The sequence below is a fragment of the Cetorhinus maximus genome, chromosome 34 (assembly GCF_964194155.1).
Source record: "Cetorhinus maximus chromosome 34, sCetMax3.hap1.1, whole genome shotgun sequence".
NCBI classification, from domain to species: Eukaryota; Metazoa; Chordata; class Chondrichthyes; order Lamniformes; family Cetorhinidae; genus Cetorhinus; species Cetorhinus maximus.
In genome coordinates this window covers 967,326-987,574 of record NC_135912.1, presented here as the reverse complement: position 1 = coordinate 987,574, position 20,249 = coordinate 967,326, and the positions used below count along the sequence as shown (strand labels likewise).

Below are 20,249 nucleotides of genomic sequence, written 5' to 3'. Positions count from 1 at the left end.
GGAGGGCGCTGTGTGGAACCCCAGCTACACCCAAGGCCCCCCTTTGGTGGCGGGTGGGGGGGTGGGGGGGGAGAGGGGTTGGGGGGGGTGGGGGGGAAGGGGGCAGAAACCACAGGGTCGGTGGGGGGGTGGGTGGGGGTGGGATGGGGTGAAGAAATTGCTTTGCTAAAAGACAACGTGGGGTTGGCAAATGAATATTAATGAGGTGGGGGGGAGTGGCCGTGGATTTGCAGACATGCAAGTTAAGCAGGGGGAGGGTTATAAAACACCCGGAGCTCGGGGTTAGCCTGTCATTAGGGAAACTGGTCTGGGAGCTGAGCTGAGCTGAGCGAATCCATCAGGATTAAACCCGTGACGATAACAACAATTCTCCTGCCCTGACCCTGCGCTTACAGTGGTGGTGAAGATGGCTGCAAAGGATAAGAAGTCGTGCGGGCAGGTGATGGGCGAGTGGAGAGAATTCCTCTGGAACCCCAGGACGCAGGAGTTCCTGGGCAGGACAGGCTCGAGCTGGGGTAAGTGATGCCCCTTTACCTCCTCTCGTACAAACAAGGGAAACTTTTGCTTCCTTCGTCTTTGCAGTTTGCCAGGGTTCGGGTTGGTGGTGGGGTGGTGGGTGTTGCTGGGGAGGGGGCTGGGGTGGTGGGTGTTGCTGGGGAGGGGTGGTGGATGTTGCTAGGGGGGTGGTGGGGTGGTGGGTGTTGCTGGGGGGGGTGGAGTGCGGGGGTGGATTTAGGCTTAAATTTCCACACCTGCCAAGACTTGTTTCTCCGGATATTTTATAAATTTCTGGGGCTGTTTTTTTTATTTTAAAAAGGAGGGGGTTTTATCCAGTGCTGGAGAGAGATGTTGGGTGGGGTAGGGAGGTTGGGGCTTTGGGGGTTGGGTGGGTGCGGTTGGGGAGGGGAGGGTAGGGTTAATGGGTGCGGGTAATGGGCTGGGGCTGGGGGTCTCTCTGGGGGTTGGGTACATACTGGCCCACACTTTCTAATGCAGACCCCCCTCCCCGCCTGGTAACCCCCCCCTCTCCAAACCTGGTTTCTGAGTTGCCGGGGGTATTATTTATCCAGAGAACAGCATCAGAAATAGGGGGTGATACCCCTCCCCATACAGGGGACAATCCCAGTTTACAGGGGACACATCTCTCCCCCCCTCTCACCACAAATACAGGGGCTAGACCCCTCCCCAACAAATACAGGGGCTAGACCCCTCCCCAACAAATACAGGGGCTATCCCCCCCCCCCACAAATACAGGGGCTAGACCCCTCCCCAGAAATACAGGGGCTAGACCCCTCAGATACAGGGGCTGGGACCCTCCCCCTCACAAATAAGGGAGCTATACTCACCAAAATAAAGGGGCTTGACCTGGATACAGGGGCTGGATCCCAGGATACAGGGAACAGACCTCCCCAGCCAAGCCTGGGGTTTAGACTCTATACACCAAATACAGGGGCTAGACCTCACCCCCCCCTCCCCATTCTCCTCGAATCTGTTCGCTGTGGGCTTTGTGAATGAGTTGAGTTGACCTGGTGGATGTTGGGAACGTTAATAAAGGTCCCGGGACCAAGCAATCGGATCGCAGATCAACAGATGATCTCATTGAGTGATAGAAGCCGGCTTGAGGGGCTGAATGGCCTCCTCCTGTTCGCCCCCTTCAGGAAAGGAAGGCACTTAAATGGATGTGGTTCAAGGGTTAAACATCACCCAGCCTGCGGTGGGTCATGCACGGCCGGGGTTGTTCAGTGAATGTAATGTGTATTATTGCAGTTGGAGTCATTATTTCTGAGCATAGTCATCTGTGCGGAAGCCGTACGGAGATTAATGCATCGCGTTGTACCATTCATCAACGCAAATACATTGCTTGGCAGCAGTGGTGTTATAACCAGGACAATCCTGCAATCCCCTCACTCCACCACCACCCCCATCCCCGTGTGCTCTACCCTGGCCCACACCCACCCCCACCCCCACCACGATTGACACTGTTCCGGCTCCCCAGAATGCCATGTGACATGTGGTTGGGGTCTCAGTGAATAGACTGTCCAGCCTCCTGTACATCACAGTGGCTCAGTAAATGAGAATTACAGATCGGCCGTCGTCTTAAGTTCATTTCTTAGCTAGGCCAGCGTCTCTTGCCCATCCCTAGTTGCCCCTTGAGAAGGTGGTGGTGAGCTGCCTTCTTGAACCGCTGCAGTCCCTGTGGTGTAGGTACACCCACAGCGCTGTTAGGGAGGGAGTTCCAGGATTTTGACCCAGCGACAGTGAAGGAACGGCCGATATATTTCCAAGTCAGGATGGTGAGTGACTTGGAGGGGAACTTCCAGGTGGTGGTGTTCCCCATGTGTCTGCTGCCCTTGTCCTTCTAGATGGTAGAAGTCATGGGTTTGGAAGGTGCTGCCTAAGGAGCCTTGGTGAATTCCTGCAGTGCATCTTGTACACACCACATGCGGCGCTATAACTGGTCTCAGATTTGGCAGACGGTGGGGAGGGGTGGGGGGAAGTGGAGGGGAGGTGGTGGTGAAGGGAGAATCAGCCTAATTGTCTCAGTCACCGTATTGTGGGGTTAGGTGGGATGTGTGGGCGGGCGTTCCCAATGTTTAACTCTCAATCTCCAGCCCCGCTTTGGTTAGGTACCAGAGGAGACTCCCTCGGGCTCTGAGTTTAAGAGACAGGGGTAGTCTTTTCCCCAATCATCCAAAGAGGCCATTCAGCCCATTGCATCTGTGGCTGGCTGCACACTGGAGCTCCCTACACCGACTCCATCACCCTGCTCCCACCCTGCCCCCCCAGCTCTTTCTCTGGGCCCTTTTTCCATATTTATCCTCGTCAAAATATTTATCTAAATGTCTCCCAAAATGGGATTGACTTTCACCATCAAGGATTGCAGCATCTTGGCTCGTGAGTTGGCTGCTAACTCTCAGCTTCTGTACTAACCTGACTCTTGGCGTAGGAGCTCTGGTGAGTGACCCCCGACCCCAGCATCTCCTCTTGGCCTCCCCTTCCACAGAGGCTCAGCACAGAGGGTGAATTGAGGCGTTTAGACAGGAAGAATGAGGCGAAGTAGAATTTTAATGAGGGCGTAAGAATGGAGGGAACTGGGAATGTTTGTCCGCAAGTCTTTGTAGGTGACAGGATAAGGTGATAAGTCTATTTTTTAAAAAAAAAGCCTATTGGATCCTTGACTTTAAATATCTAAAAGCTAGGCCCTTTATAAATCACTGGTTAGGCCCCAGCTGGAGTCTGGTGTTCAATTCTGGAATCCGCACTTGAGGAAGGATGTCGAGGTCCTGGGGAGGGTGCGGAGGGAGATTTACTAGAAGGTTCCCAGGGATGAGGGAGTTCAGTTCGTGTGGAGAGGCTGGAGAAGCCGGGATTGTTCTCCTCAGAGCAGAGAAGGTTAAGGGGGAGATTGAATCGAGGCGTTCAAAATCCTGAGGGGGTTTGGATAGAGTCAATGAGGAGAAACTGTTTCCGGTGTCAGGAGGGTCGGTAACCAGAGGGACACAGATTGAAGAGAATCGGGAAAAGGACCAGAGGGGGAGATGAGGAGAAGGTTTTTTTTTACACAGCGAGTTGTTGTGATCTGGAAGGCGCTGCCTGAAAGGGCGGCGGAAGCAGATTCAATAGGAACTTTCAACAGGGAATTGGATAAATACTTGAAGGGGAAAAATTTGCAGGGCTGGGGGGGTGGGGAAGAGCAGGGAGGAGCAAGGCTCATGGGATAGCTCTTTCAAAGAACCAGCACAGGCATGATGGGCTAAATGGCCTCCTCCAGTGCTCTATTGATGTATGATTAGTTTATTCATTAAATGGAAGAGGGTGGTGAATCTTTGGAATTCTCCATCCAGAGGACTGTGGATACTCAGTTGTTGAGTAGACTGAAGGTTGAGGTTGGTGGATTATTTGGACTCTGTGGGATTTGGGGAGGGTGGAGTTGAGTTGGAGGATCAGCCATGATCTTATCGAATTGTGCAGCAGGCTAGAGGGGCTGAATGGCCTCCTTCAGCTCTTACTGCTTATGAGATCAGAGCTTTTACCAGGTTACGCAGAGGGGAGTGAGTGTCTGGAATTCGCTGCCAGAGATGGTGGTGGAAGCAGGTACGATAGTGGTGTTTAAGAGGCAGCTTGACAAATACACGAATAGGATGGGAATAGAGGGATACGGACCCCGGAAGTGCAAAATGTTTTAGTTGACGGGCAATATGATCGGCGCAGGCTTGGAGGGCCGAAGGGCCTGTTCCTGTGCTATACTTTTCTTTGTTCTTTGTTCTAAATACTGATGCACTTTTCATAGGTTCAGTCCTGAGAGAAAGGGAGCTTTGATTGTAAGAGTGTGTTAGTTGAAGCTGGTGTGAATCTGGATTGTAGCAGTGTCAAATGTTACCAAACAGGGCAATTGCCAGTCTGACCTGCTCCTTCGGAAGTGCCCAGTGAAGTCAGAAGGTTACTGTATCTTGCAGGAGAGAGGTCAGTGTGCTGTTAACAAGAGACTCCAACCAGTTCAACAGCTACTCATCTGTGTGTCATGTTCAAACTGCTTCAAGTGTGGAGGAAAGACAATTCCAACCACTCAGATCAAATGTTTCAGCCCAATTCAGCACCTGAGTTATAATCTCTCCAACAGCTTGTAGTCACAGAGTGGAGCACTCCCTCAGTACTGACTCTCCGACAGTGCAGCACTCCCTAGTACTGACCCTCCGACAGTGCAGCATTCCCTCAGTACTGACTCTCCGACAGTGCGGCGCTCCCTCAGTACTGACCCTCTGACAGTGCAGCACTCCCTCAGTACTGACTCTCCGACAGTGCAGCACTCCCTAGTACTGACCCTCCGACAGTGCAGCATTCCCTCAGTACTGACTCTCCGACAGTGTGGCGCTCCCTCAGTACTGACCCTCCGACAGTGCAGCATTCCCTCAGTACTGACTCTCCGACAGTGCAGCATTCCCTCAGTACTGACCCTCTGACAGTGCAGCACTCCCTCAGTACTGACTCTCCGACAGTGCAGCATTCCCTCAGTACTGACCCTCTGACAGTGCGGCGCTCCCTCAGCACTGACCTTCTGACAGGTTAGTCATCATGTCCATCCTCAGTGTCCCACCTTCCCATGGTCAGTTTGAAAGCCCATCAGATGATTCATGTAGGTCAGTCAATAAAACATCTTCTACCCCCTCCACCCATCCCATCTTCAATATTTTTACAACTGAAAAGGAATCTGTTTTCTTTTAAAAGTCTAGGCACAGAGATAGCGAGAGATGGTTTGAATCCTGGCTGTGAAATACATTGGGGAAAGGGAGGGTTTTAGTCAATGGCTGACATTGGGTGACATTGTAAATATCCTTTCACACTTTACCACAGAGAGGAAACTGTAGGGAATCCCTTCACTTACAGCCTAGTTCACAACTGACGTAAATATCGATAAGGGTTACAACGGTTTAACATTTTCACCCAGGAACATGAGGAGGCCATTCAGCCCCTTGAGTCTGTCCCCCCCCCCCCCATTCAACTAGGTTGCGGCTGGTCTGTATTTTAACCCCACCTTCCTGCCTCAGTTCGTAACCCTTAATCCCCTTACCCAACAAAAATCTCTCCATCTTCGTTTGGAAATTTCCAGTTGAACCCCTTTCCCAGCCTTTTTTTTTTTGGGGGTGGGTGGCGGGGAGAGTGCTCCAGATTTCGACTCCCTTCCCCCCCACCCCGTGTGCTTCCTGAAATCAGGATAGTTTTGGATGCATTTAAGGGGAAGCTGGGCAAGCATACTCCAGAGAAAGGAATGGGAGGGCGCGTTGGTAGAGTGAGATGATTTGTAAGGTGGGAGGAGACTCGTGTGGAGCTTGGCAGAGTTTTTTTATTCTTTCACAGGGTGTGGGCATCGCTGGCAAGGTCAGCAGTTGTTGCCTACCCCTAAATGCCCTCGAAGTGAAGCTGTTGGGCCCAATGGCCTGTTTCCTGGTGTTGTGCACCTATGTAGAGGGACACTCGCTGTTCCATCAGGATTATGAGCTGGAGGAACTCGTGCCAGACTTGCTTTCTACATCCAGAGTATGTCGTGTCCAGAGGTGGACAGATGTCCTTCAACAGGCCTGAAGGAGGGGTGGGAAAGGGTAGACCCGGCAGGGACAATCTCTCTCATGGACGCACTGATACTTTGCAATGGGTTTTTCTTGTCTCTTCCAGTTCTGATTCTGCTGTTTTACGTGGTGTTTTATACCTTCCTGACTGGCCTCTTCAGCCTGACCATGTGGGTGATGCTGCAGACTGTAAATGAATACACACCGAAATATCAAGACCGAATCACAAACCCAGGTAAACACATTCCCACCGCCATATCATAATAACCCAATTACATTCGGTCCTTGACACAGAGGGTTTGGGAACAGGGGGAGGCCATTCTGCCATTCAGTTCGATCATGGCTGATCTGCATCTCAAATCCATCTAATCTCTACACCCCCTCGGTACCCCCTGACCCAACAAAAATCTCTCAATCGCAGTTTCAAAAGTTCCCGTCGACTCCCAGCCTCAACAGCCTTTTTGTGGGGAGAGAGTTCCAGATTCCCGCTCCCCTCTGTGTGATGCTTCCTGACATCACCCCTGAATGGCCGGGCTCCAATTAGAAGGTTCTGCACCCCCACCTTGTTCTGTACTCCCACACCCATCCCCAGAAGAAACGCTGTTGAGTGCATTTTACATTGAAACACCTTGATCAGATCACCTCGTAATCCTAAACTCGAGGGAATACAAGTCTGGTTAGTGCACCCTGTCCTCCTAATTTAACCCCGGTATCATTCCAGTGAATCTGCAGGGTCACTCCCTCCAAGGCCGATCTATCCTTCCTGAGGTGCGGGGCCCAGAACTGGACCCAGATGGGATCTGACCAAAGGTCACTTTCCTCCCCATAATCCAGCCCCCCTCCAGATTCAGGCCAACATTTAAATTTATACACTTGAATGTTCAAACATTCAAACATGTAAATTTAAGGCCCCATTTGGGAAGACAGTGCCATAGTGGCTGATAATCCCGAGGCCCAGGCTAATCCTCTGTGAATCTGAGTTCAAATCCCACCATAGGCAGCTGGTAGGATTAAAATTCATCTAATAAATCTGGAATTAAGAGCTCGTCTCAGTAATTTCTTTTTTTATTCATTCACGGGGATGTGGGCGTCACTGGCTGGGCCCAGAATTTATTGCCCATCCCTCAATGCCCCTCGAGAAGGTGGTGGTGAGCTGCCTTCTTGAACCGCTGCAGTCCCTGTGGTGTAGGTACACCCACTGTGCTGTTAGGGAGGGAGTTCCAGGATTTTGACCCAGCGACAGTGAAGGAACGGCCGATATATTCCCAAGTCAGGATGGTGAGGGGCTTGGAGGGGAACTTCCAGGTGGTGGTGTTCCCCATGTGTCTGCTGCCCTTGTCCTTCTAGATGGTAGCGATTGTGGGTTTGGAAAGTGACCATGAAACTATCATCAATTGTGGTAAAAACCCATCTGGTTCACTAATGCCGTTTGGGGAAGGAAATCTGCCTTCCTTACCCGGTCTGGCCTACATGTGACTCCAGACCCACAGCAATGGGGTTGGCTCTTAACTGACCTCCGAAATGGCCCAGCAAGCCACTCAGTTCAAGGGCAATTTGGGGATGGGCAACACACACGCTGACCTTGCCAGCGATGCCCACATCCCATGAAAGAATGCGTTTTTAAAAAATTCCAATAGCCTTTTTGATTGCTCTCTGTACCTGTCCACAAGCCTGGAATGAACCTGTACCCCTGGACACTGAGATCGCTTCCTACTGTCTGACAAGGTCCCGGAACTTTCCAAAAGGGCAGCCTTTGGTTTTCTGTTTTGTGTTATAAATTCTGTTGATCGAGGAGGCCTTGAACACGGTCCAGTATGGGCTACCAGGACTGAATGGCCTGTTTCTGTGCTGTAAAATGTCCATTAGCAACAGCACTAATTGTGGGTTTAATATTCTTTGGCGGCTGAGTCACAGATTGGGTTTCTTATTGCAGGTCTGATGATCCGCCCAAAAACAGAGAGCCTTTTTGTTGGGTTTAATGTGATACAGGAAGCTACCTGGCAGAGCTACGTCAATGCCCTCAATGCCTACCTAGACTGTGAGTAGGCATCAGTGAACAGCTCTTACTGACTGTACCCCACACTTTCTCATTCCTCTCCCAACTTGCACCTTTCATGAGGTGCCGAGCTTTGATGGTGAAAATCTCTCTGTTCCCCCAGCCTACAATGACAGCGTCCAGGTTTCCACCAATGACCAGTGCAAGCCGGGGAAGTATTACCTGCAGGAGGATAGCGGGGATGTGAGGAACACGCCCAAGAGGTCTTGCCAGTTCAATCGCACCATGCTGGGTCCATGCTCGGGAATCGAAGACAAGACTTATGGATACAGCGAGGGCAAACCCTGCATTTTCATCAAGATGAATAAGGTGAGCTAGTGAGACTGTTTCAGTCAGCTTCATATACAACAAGGGTCATTTACAGCACAGCAAGAGGCCATTCAACCGTTGGAGTCCCCGCAGGGCAAACCAGTCAATTCCACTGCCCCACCCCAATCCCCAGAGCCAAACAGGTTTATTTCCCTCGAGCCTGTCCGATTTCCCTTTGAGGGGATTGAGTTCTTTCCAAGTCCAAGTCATTGCCCACCCACTGTGTAAAAATGTTCCTCCTTGCATTCTCCTGTCGGAGGGTCAGTGCTGAGGGAGCGCCGCACTGTCAGAGGGTCAGTGCTGAGGGAGCGCCGCACTGTCGGAGGGTCAGTGCTGAGGGAGTGCTGCACTGTCGGAGGGTCAGTGCTGAGGGAGCGCCGCACTGTCAGAGGGTCAGTGCTGAGGGAGCGCCGCACTGTCGGAGGGTCAGTGCTGAGGGAGTGCTGCACTGTCGGAGGGTCAGTGCTGAGGGAGTGCTGCACTGTCGGAGGGTCAGTGCTGAGGGAGTGCTGCACTGTCGGAGGGTCAGTGCTGAGGGAGTGCTGCACTGTCGGAGGATCAGTGCTGAGGGAGTGCCGCGCTGTCGGAGGTTTAGTGCTGAGTGAGCGCCGCGCTGTGGGAGGGTCAGTACTGAGGGAGCGCCACACTGTGGGAGGGTCAGTATTGAGGGAGTGCTGCACTGTCAGAGGAGCAGGATTGAGACGTGAAACCAAAGCCGCAACTATCCTCTCACTTGGACATAAATGATCTCATGACTGTTACTCAAAGTAGAGCTGGGAGGGTTTTCACTCCACTGTTTTGGCCAATATTTATCCCTCAACCATCACTAACACAGGTTATCTGGTGATTACCCCATTACTTTTTGTGGGGCTTTGCTGTCCCCAAATTGTGTTTCCTATGTTCCAATAGGGAATACACTTCGAAAAGTAGCTCACTGGCTGTAAACGCTTTGCAATGTCCTGACAGGGTGAGAGGCGTTGGCAAAATAAAGGATTTTCCATTTCTCCTCTTTCAGATTATTGGCTTCCTGCCTGGTGAAGGGAAGACTCCATACGTGTCCTGTGAAGGGAAGGTTAGTGGTTTGGGGATTCCTTGGTGCTTTGCATTGACCATCCCTCCCCACGGGAGGGCCCCCTGAATGCAGTTAACCATCTCTGTGTCTCATTTCATCCCTTCTGCTCTCCATTGCATTGGACGATCATAGGCAAAACTTGGCCTAAAAGCGTGGGTAAGATGCTTAAAAGTTACCAGGATAAAGTAGACAGTAGAGATTTGGCTTGCTTTGGCAATGAGTCATTAAAACCTACCCTCTGGGTGCGGTTCACCACTAAGTTGACCCTTGGCTTGTAGTGAATGGGGCATGAATTCTGTCTCTTAATGCTGCCTTCTAGATTAGTATGTAGAGTTTAGCCAACTGCACAAGTACGGCTTGTTTTCTGAATCCTAATCCCTTTCGCTTGTATTCTACTACATCGAGTTGTTTCCGTTGACACACCCTGGTGCCAAAGAGGCAGAGGGTACATTACATTGCCGCACGTTGTACGGAAGCAGAGAAAAGGAGCAGATCTTCACTCAAAGAGAGCTTAAGGGAAATGTAGAGCAGCCAGAGAAGGTTGTGTCTTCTTCAGGGCCTTTAGTGGCTCAGGGTTTGTCAACCACAGCAGCCTGAATTTATATAGCAACTTTTTTTAGAGTAAAATATTCCCAAGGTGCCCCACAGGGACAAAGTTTGACACGGAACTAGGTGAGGAGCTATTGGGACAGGTGACTAAAAGCTCAGGCGAAGGGGTCGTTTTGAGGAGCATCTTGAAGGAGGAGGAGGATAGAGAGGCGGAGAGGTTTAGGGAGGGAGTTCCAGAGCTTAGGGCCCCAGGCGGCTGAAGGCCCGGCCGCCATTGGTGGAGCGATGGAAATCGGGGGGATGCTCAAGAGGCCGGAACTGGAGGAGCGCAGGGACCTCGGGGAGCTGGAAGAGGATTTGATGTTATTTGTTGAATATGAAAGTTGATGGTGGTTTTGAGGTTTGGATAGATTATGGTGCATCAACTCTTTGGCATTCCTCAACTTGGACAGAGCTTTAGGGGATTGGGGCAAAATTCTCCTGAAATCACATGAAGAGTTCAGAAGAAGGAGACTCTTCAGCTTAGTAGATCTTCAATTGATCTCCTGAGTAACAGGACCAAAGAAACCTTGAGTTGTTTCTGCTGAGGTGTTCTGTTTAAGTAGTCAGGAGAGACATCTAGCCTCTCCTATCCACTTCAACCCCCTCAGTGTCAATTCAAGAACATCCTTCCCTAATACTATTTCTAGTCATTGCATAGGATTATATAGGATAGATGGCACAGAAACAGGCCATTCAGCCCAAGCACATCATGCTGGTGTTTATCCTCCACTTGAGCCTCCTCCCATCTTTCCTTGTCTAAATCTATCTGTTCATTTCTTCCTCATGTGTTTATCCAGTTTCCTCTAAAATGTCTCTGCACTATTCACCTCAACCACTCCCTGTGGGAGTGAGTTCCACATTCTCTCCAGTCTCTGGGTAAAGAAGTTTCTCCTGAATTCCCCATTGATCAGACCACAACTCACAATGTTTTTCTACAAGGTATCAGCTGTGGGTTGCACTCTCTACTCTGATTATGACATTATGATTTCAAGTCTTGCTCCAGAGACTTGAGCTCAAAATCTAGGCTGACACACCCACTGCAATGCTAAGGGAGTGCCGCACTGTCAGAGGGTCAGTACTGAGGGAGTGCCACACTGTCGGAGGGTCAGTACTGAGGGAGTGCTGCACTGTTGGGGGGTCAGTACTGAGGGAGTGCCGCACTGTCGGAGGGTCAGTACTGAGGGAGTGCCGCACTGTCGGAGCGTCAGTACTGAGGGAGTGCCGCACTGTCGGAGGGTCAGTACTGAGGGAGTGCTGCACTGTCGGAGGGTCAGCACTGAGGGAGTGCTGCACTGTCGGAGGGTCAGTACTGAGGGAGTGCCGCACTGTCGGAGGGTCAGTACTGAGGGAGTGCCACACTGTCGGAGCATCAGTACCGAGGGAGTGCTGCACTGTCGGAGGGTCAGTACTGAGGGAGTGCTGCACTGTCGGAGGGTCAGTACTGAGGGAGGCCTGCACTGTCGGAGGGTCAGTACTGAGGGAGCGCCGCACTGTCGGAGGGTCAGTACTGAGGGAGGCCTGCACTGTCGGAGGGTCAGTACTGAGGGAGTGCTGCACTGTCAGAGGGTCAGCACTGAGGGAGTGCTGCACTGTCGGAGGGTCAGCACTGAGGGAGTGCCGCACTGTCGGAGGGTCAGTACTGAGGGAGTGCCGCACTGTCGGAGGGTCAGCACTGAGGGAGTGCTGCACTGTCGGAGGGTCAGTACTGAGGGAGTGCTGCACAGTCGGAGGGTCAGCACTGAGGGAGTGCTGCACTTTCGGAGGGTCAGCACTGAGGGAGTGCTGCACTGTCGGAAGGTCAGCACTGAGGGAGTGCTGCACTGTCAGGGTGGCAACTTGCAGATGGGCTGTTAAATTGAGTCTGCCTATCAGATGGACATTAAATATCCCACAGCTGCAAATTTATCAAATAGCTGGGGAGTGTTCCTCTGGTCAATAATCATTCTTGAATCAAAAATTAAAAACAGGTATCCACAGTGCCTGCGCTCTCCTGCTGTCTCTCTCTCTCTCTCTCTCTCCCCCTCTCATCCTCTCACTCCCTTTCTCTCACTCTCTACCTCTCATTCCTTCTCTCGCTCTTCTCTCTCTCCCATCCTCTCATTAATTTCCAGCGCCTGTTTGATTCACTCCCGCACCCAAATACACGTAAATTTTGATAAAAGTGGAGAACTGCGGATGCTGGAAATCCAAAACACCTGGAAAAACTCAGCAGGTCTGGCAGCATCGGCGGAGAGGAGCACAGTTGACGTTTCGAGTCCTCATGACCCTTCAACAGAACTAAGTTCTGTTGAAGGGTCATGAGGACTCAAAACGTCAACTGTGCTCCTCTCCACCGATGTACATTTTGAATTTGAGCAGCTGAGGCAAGTCACTCAAATATCTTTTCCTTTGTTTCTTGTTCAGGTTAGAGATACCAATAATGTTCGTGAGCTGCAATATTTCCCTCCCAATGGAACCCTGGACTTGATGTACTTCCCATATTATGGAAAGAAGGCACATGTGAGTAATCTGGCTTTAGATTCTGGGGCCTAGACCCTTGCAATTTGTCCTGGTCGCGATGATGTTGGCAAAGGTGTGTGTTGCTCTTTCCCCACCTTCTCATGGGCACCGCCTCCATCTGAGGCCCACTCCCCATTGACCCCCAATCACACCAGGTCAACCCATTCCAATGTCTGTGTGGCATTTAGCACATGAGGGGCAGTGGGAATGACAAGCGATGCAGCACCAAGTGGCTGCTGAAGGGCTCCTGGCTTCCCTTAAGAAGTCGCCCATTTCTCCTTCAACATACTACAGGGGAGGCGCCAACACCTGAGCCCATTTCTAATGACAGAGGAAGAACATGAACCTGTATTTACATAAAGCCTTTAACATCGTTAAACGTGCACAGGCGGCGATTGTAAAACCGAACTTGACAGCCATCCGCATCAGGAGACAATGGGACAGGTGACCAAAAACTCGGTCAAAGATGTAGGTTTTGAGGAGTGTCTTAAAGGAAGAGAGAGAGAGAGAGAAAGGGGCGGAGAGGTTTAGGGAGGGAATTCCAGAGTGTAGGGGCCCAGGCAGTTGAAGGCCCGGCCGCCAACGGTGGAGCGATGGGAAATTGGGGGATACTCAAGACTGATGGGAGTGTTGGACAGGAGATTGATTGGCTGTACGCTTTGGATACACCAACTGTTAATTCTTCTCTGTTTTGTAGGTGAACTACACACAGCCGTTGGTGGCAGTGAAGTTTGTGAATATAACACGCAACATTGATGTCAACATTGAATGCAAAGTTTATGGGTCAAATGTGAAGAACGACGATGAGCGGGACAAATTTGCCGGAAGGGTGGTCTTCACACTCAACGTTGGCTCGATTGGAGCAGGAGCCTCTTAAATGTTTTGCATCGGACATGTCTTACTTGGCAGGTGGGGATACACCATGGTGGGTGGGTGGGTGGGCGGGATGGGGTGGGAAGGGGAGATGAGGTCTGGCAAAAAAAGTAGGGAGAAGAGGTGCCCTGGACATTGACCTACAGCCTTCTAGATCGCGGGTGATCGGAATCCAATCAAGTAGCCTGATCTCCCCCCCCGCCCGGTCCAGCTTTAGATTGCACACCAACAGGAGCTGAGCTCCAAGAAGATAATGTCCTGTGTAAAAGTGAGAGACCCCCATCTACTGGAATCTTGGATCAACACATCAGCATTTCACTCTCCCTAGGTCTGACTGTTAAGAGCGCTGGCCCCTCTTGTGTCTAACCCGGAGATTTAAGAAAGTGTCTCCTTCACCTACGTAAATAAAGCAATATGTAACCTTTCATATCCTTCATATATCTTCAGCTTTGCTAGGCTCCTATATCTTTGCAATTCCTGGGGTGTGTGGCCTCTGATGACACTTTGGTGAGACCCTTACAAATGGGTTTCGGCGTTCCTGGGGATTGCAATGCCTCACCTCAGCTCACCCTCCATCCCATCCCATCCTGTTTTGCCTGAAAATCCACCCCCGTCACCTTCTGTGAGGCGTACGTACAACACACAAAGGAACCCACATCAAATGACTTGAGGCCCCAGTTTTAACTCTGCCTCAGTGAAGGAGTTTGGAGTGAGTTAAAACCTAGCCTTAAGGACTCTGGCCTTCGTGGCCGGTTTCTAACCCAACGCCCGGATCGCTGGTGAACAAGTGGCTTGATACTGGCAGACACTGAGTGTCCAGTTTGTTAAATGCTAAATACATTCATTGTGTTGAATCACCTCCATCTATTCCAACCCTAATTCACTCCCGGGATTTTGATCAGCAAATAATGGGTAGGAATTGTAAGGGGTAAAGACTCAGCCAATGACAACGTTTTGTCTCCAAGCCGGGCATCCTTTCCCAATGTCTAAAAAAATTCTGATCCTTCCCACGCCCCACTCTCTCTCATGTCAATGAATGGAAGTTCGAGAATGTGCTAAGCAGATCAGCCTGGAACTCAAGCAGAAATGGGCTTTTATTCACAGCCCTGAAGTGGGCAGAAGGTTGGGGGCAATACTCTTAGGAACGTGAGAACAGGAGGTCAGTCAGCCTCTTGAGCTGCTTCCACTATTCAATTCAATCATGGATCTACCCGTGACCTGTAATACCCTCATCCAACAACAACCTACCAACCGCCCCCAGCCACAACAGCTTCTGGGGGCTGGGGGTGGCGGGGGAGAGAGTTCCAGATTCCCACTCCCCCGTGTGTGTGAACAAGTGCTTCCTGACATCACCCTTGAACCATCTGGCTCCAATTTTAAGGCTTTGTCTCTGGACTGGCACCCACTCCCCAACACCAGAGGAAGTAACATGTCTCACTCTCCCTCTCTTTCTATATCTATCTCACCAACATCTCTTTAAAATCGGCCCCAAACCCACTTTGAACTAACGTTTCTACACAGCAAATTGCAGTTGCTACACCTGCGCCGAGACTTTTGAGAGTGGGGTCAGGGTTCTGGTTGGGGCGGGGGTGGAGATGGGGAGTCGTTGGTTGGAAGGCACAGTGTACAGCCTTTTCACTCAATCCCCTTGATCTGAAGAGAGGACTCTCTGGGCTTCTCGATGAAGAGAGGTTGGGCAAGGAGATGGCGAAGAGCTGAGCTGAGCTTTCTCATCGGTGTGAAGACGCGTCCGGTGAGGAGATGCCCATCGCTTCCCTCCCACTTTGCTCTCCTGCCCGCTCTGTCTACCCTTCCTCTCCCCACAGCCCAGGGTCCAAGATGTAGAGCTAGCCTATTAATCCAGGACCTCAGAGCTAACTCTCATGGCCAGGCCAAACCCGTGCCCCCTCTAATGTCATCAATGAGAAACAGGAAAAGCTGGGGAAAAAAATACTCAGCGGGTCTGGCAGTACCTGTGGAGAGAGAGAAACAGTTAATGTTTCCAGCCCATGTGACTCTTCCTCAGAGCGTACCCCCTCTGCCAGACTTTTCAGGGCACTTGCTCATCAAAGGCATCGCACGGCACTTGGTTGAAAGTCAGAGAGACGTCAAACTCACGTGTTTCGTTCTCAATATAAAATGCTCAGGAGGCGGCCATTCAACTCTTTGGAATTGTTAGTCCCAGTTTATCCCCATAATTATGGTTCTGCTTTGAGGAGCTGCGATTAAATCAGTTCCTGCTGCCCCTCCCGGCAGCTGATTCCAAACCCTAACACGCCGACACTCCCCGTCTTCTCCGGCCCCTTCACCTGTCCCCAAGAAACCTGAGACTGAAAACAAAGGTGTGTTTACCTTAAAGCTCTGACAGAAAAGCCAATCGCCGGCAGCGCTCGCTGGGAGGAAACTCAATAACCCCCAGTCCCCGGTGAATCGAGGGCAAGTTCAGGAATTTAACCCACAAACATCCCTGCCTCTTGCCAGGAGGAAGATTCCACTATTGACGCTCTTCCCCCATCGCTGATCAGATTTACTTCCTTTCTCAAACCATCTTTTGTGAAACGAACCTGCCTGAAAAACACTTCGTGCAGGGCTGTGTCGAGCACAAAGGGGCTGCTGCTTCCCTTCAGCACCTGACTCTAACACTGTACCATTGATAATTATCTGTATATATTGTTTCCTTTCCCCCTGAACAAGCTGTTGTAATAATTTTACTGTACAAAACTCTCACGTGTTGATTTATCCAGTGTTCTCACTGGCATAACAGCAACATAACAGGAAAACTGGCGCTGTATCCCATATGGTTTAACCTTCAGTGACCACTATTTGCCTGATCTTGTCTTAACTGTTTTCCAGTGTAGTTACCCAGTAGGAAACTCATACTGTACCCCAGTGTAACACAGTGACAGACCCGTCCCCACCAGTACTGTACCCCAGTGTTATACAGTGACAGACCCGTCCCCACCAGTACTGTACCCCAGTGTTATACAGTGACAGACCCGTCCCCACCAGTACTGTACCCCAGTGTTATACAGTGACAGACCCGTCCCCACCAGTACTGTACCCCAGTGTAATAGTGACAGACCTGTCCCCACCAGTACTGTACCCCAGTGTAACACAGTGACAGACCTGTCCCCACCAGTACTGTACCCCAGTGTTATACAGTGACAGACCTGTCCCCACCAGTACTGTACCCCAGTGTAACACAGTGACAGACCCGTCCCCACCAGTACTGTACCCCAGTGTTATACAGTGACAGACCCGTCCCCACCAGTACTGTACCCCAGTGTTATACAGTGACAGACCCGTCCCCACCAGTACTGTACCCCAGTGTTATACAGTGACAGACCCGTCCCCACCAGTACTGTACCCCAGTGTTATACAGTGACAGGCCTGTCCCCACCAGTACTGTACCCCAGTGTTATACAGTGACAGACCCGTCCCCACCAGTACTGTACCCCAGTGTTATACAGTGACAGACCCGTCCCCACCAGTACTGTACCCCAGTGTTATACAGTGACAGACCCGTTCCCACCAGTACTGTACCCCAGTGTTACACAGCGATAGACCTGTCCCCACCAGTACTGTACCCCAGTGTAACATAGTGACAGACCTGTCCCCACCAGTACTGTACCCCAGTGTAACATAGTGACAGACCCGTCCCCACCAGTACTGTACCCCAGTGTTATACAGTGACAGACCCGTCCCCACCAGTACTGTACCCCAGTGTTACACAGCGATAGACCTGCCCTAATACTGCACCCCAGATTATATTGTCTGAACTGTACTCATCAGTGGTGTCCTGGAGCCCAGTGTTACACAGTGAGAAACTTTTACCCACCAGTATTTCGCTGCCATGTCTTTCAGCCGCCCTCGCTGTGTCCAGGCACATTGTCAGCTATGGATGGGATGGAGCAGCCGGGTGCCTTTCACACCTCCGAAAATTCCTCATGCGCTGAGCCATCGTCACACAGCACAGAGCTCCTAGTGAGAGCACTGGCTTCATCCTCACCCCTGTCAGAACCTGACGCCCGTATAAAGAACTCTTTGAGTGGGAAAGATAAATAAAAGAAATTTTTGTGTCTTTAAAAGCTGTGTGTGCACTTCCAGTCACTGACTTGCTCCTCAAGGTGTTGCCCTGGACAATATCAGAATGAATTGTGACATCCCTATGGGCACTTGGAAAACACCCAAACCAAGACGTTAGGCAGGACTTTGCTGGAATGGGGAATCTTGCAGCTTTTGACATCTTCCCTCAACCTTCCTCAGCTCACTAAAGATTTTGCTGTGCCACAAGTTGAGCTGATAAGGTCCAGGAGGGCAATTGTGCATCCGGAACCTGAGTGAACGATGGGGCCAATGCTTAATCTCTTTAAGGAATGAGATTGGGGAAGGGGCAGGGAGGAAATTGGGTGAATCTGAGTCAAATCGCAAACGGATAGAGAGCCAGGCAAAGATGGGGTTGCAAGAGAGAAAAATAAAAGATTCAGGGTCAAGTGAATGGAGTTAGGTTTACAGATCAACCTTGACTCATTCACAGAGCAGGCTCGGAGGAGGCTGAGTGGTCACCCTCCTGCTCCTAGGTTAGGTTTTCCAGGAGCTGCTGCTGTGAATTCTCTTTATGCACTTTGGTGGGATGTGGACATCGTCAGCGTTTGTCACCCAGCCTTAACTGTCCTTGAACTGAGCGGCTTGCTAGGCCATTTCAGAGGGGCAGTTCAGAGTCAGCCCCATTGCTGTGGGGTCTGGAGTCACATGTAGGGCCAGACCGGTTAAGTACGGCAGATTTCCTTCTCTAAAGGGACATTAGTGAACCAGATGGGTTTTTTACGATAATCTATGATAATCTGCATTGACGAGTTTTCCAATTCCAGATTTTTATGAAGTGAATTTAGATCCCACCAGCTGCCATGGGGGGCGGATTTGAACCCAGGTTCCCAGAGCATTAGCCTGGGCTTCTTGGGGCAGTGGGGTGGGGGTGTGATTGCCTCTATGCCACCCTGTCCCTCCATGAATGGCACCTCCTGTTCCTGGGGTTTTACCAGCTGCTCTGAATGCTTTATCACTACCCCCTGTGACTTTGGTCTCCTGTCTCACATGGGGGATCTTATAGAATCTAAAAGACACTGGGTCTACTGCAAGCATAGGGTCTGGCGGTCAGGGATTCATTGCTAAAGAAGAACATCATACCACAATTCGTACCTAGTTTCATTGTACAGATCCCCTGCCCAAATAGTACCCCGAGTCACTTATAGCCCCCAGACTCAATCCTCAAGTGAAGGTGAATGTCTTCACGCTATTATCTTGATGAAAGAATGAAGATGTGTATCTGTTGGCAGCAGGCGCTCAGTTGGAAATCACAGCAACGTGCGTAGCCTGGAGTTACTAAGGGACTTGGATAGATTGAACGGGTTAACTAAAACCATGGCAGGTGGAGTCCAATGTGCAGACATTTGAGGTCATTCACTCTGGATCCAAGAGTGATAATTCAGGAATGTTAATACTGGGAGTCCTGGAGCCCTGAAAGGGGTTTCGATATCCAGGTCCACAGATTTTTAAGCTGGACGTGAGAAAAATAAGCATAATGGTTGGTGTTTACCAAGGTGGGGCTGGAAGACAAAGGGGAGGAATTGATGCTTCAGTCAAACAGAGCCTTGGTCAGGGCCCATCGGGAGGTTCAGTACTGGGCCCTGCACCTCGAAAAGGAGATATTGGCCTTGGAGGGTGTGGGGGGAGGGGGTGGGGTGGGGGGGGGGGGTGGGGGGGTGTTAGGGGGGTTGGGGGGGGTGTGGGGTGGGGCGTCGGGGTGGGGATGGGGGGAGGGGTTGGTGGGGTTGGGGGGGGTGGGGGCACAAGGGGTGGTGGGGGGGTGGGCAAGGCGATGCAGAGCAGATTCACCAGGACGATCCCAGGGCTAAAAGGAGTAAATTATCAGCACAAATTGCATGAGCTGGGCTTGTATTTCCTCACGTTTAAAAGATTAAGGGGGTGATCTAATGATGACTAAATGATTTGATAGGGTCGATAGAGAGAAACTATTAGACTATTTCCTCTGATGGTGGGGGAGCCCAGAACAAATGCGATCCAGGCTATTCAGGGGTGATGTCAGGAAACACTTCCTCACACAGAGGGGAGAGAGAATCTGGAACTCCCTCTCCCCCACAACATCAATGAAAAGCTCTTGAGGTTGGGGGTCAATTGGAAATTTCAATAATACCATCAACACTGCGGCACTCCCTCAGTACCTCCTCCGACAGTGCAGCACTCCCTCGGTACTGACCCTCTGACAGTGCAGCACTCCCTCAGTACTGACCCTCCGACAGTGCAGCACTCCCTCAGTACTGACCCTCTGACAGTGCAGCACTCCCTCAGTACTGACCCTCCGACAGTGCAGCACTCCCTCAGTACTGACCCTCCGACAGTGCAGCACTCCCTCAGTACTGACCCTCCGACAGTGCAGTGGAGCTCCCTCAGTACTGACCCTCAGACAGTGCAGCACTCCCTCAGTACTGACCCTCTGACAGTGCGGCACTCCCTCAGTGCTGACCCTCTGACAGTGCGGCACTTCCTCAGTACTGACCGTCTGACAGTGCGGCACTCCCTCAGTGCTGACCCTCCGACAGTGCAGTGGAGCTCCCTCAGTACTGACCCTCCGACAGTGCGGCACTTCCTCAGTACTGACCCTCTGACAGTGCGGCACTCCCTCAGTACTGACCCTCCGACAGTGCAGCACTCCCTCAGTACTGACCCTCCGACAGTGCAGTGCTCCCTGCTGACCCTCTCAGAG

The 20,249-nt window shown here is 51.2% G+C and overlaps 1 protein-coding gene and 1 long non-coding RNA gene across 2 annotated transcripts; one reads left to right on the top strand and one right to left on the bottom strand.

Annotated features, from left to right (window-relative positions):
• Positions 1-391: 391 nt before the first annotated feature.
• Positions 392-13,508, top strand: LOC144671789 (sodium/potassium-transporting ATPase subunit beta-2-like). Its single transcript, XM_078533828.1, has 7 exons — positions 392-515; positions 6,172-6,300; positions 7,999-8,103; positions 8,225-8,430; positions 9,446-9,502; positions 12,497-12,592; positions 13,290-13,508. The coding sequence occupies exons 1-7, from the start codon at positions 407-409 to the stop codon at positions 13,467-13,469; spliced, it is 882 nt and encodes a 293-aa protein (XP_078389954.1). The 5' UTR covers positions 392-406; the 3' UTR covers positions 13,470-13,508.
• A 2,279-nt stretch (positions 13,509-15,787) lies between these two features.
• LOC144671728 (uncharacterized) lies at positions 15,788-17,344 on the bottom strand. Its single transcript, XR_013573998.1, has 3 exons — positions 17,180-17,344; positions 16,652-16,694; positions 15,788-16,520 (listed from the first exon to the last, which is right to left on the bottom strand). It is a non-coding gene; the product is annotated as an uncharacterized LOC144671728 (long non-coding RNA).
• Between the last annotated feature and the right edge of the window lie 2,905 nt (positions 17,345-20,249).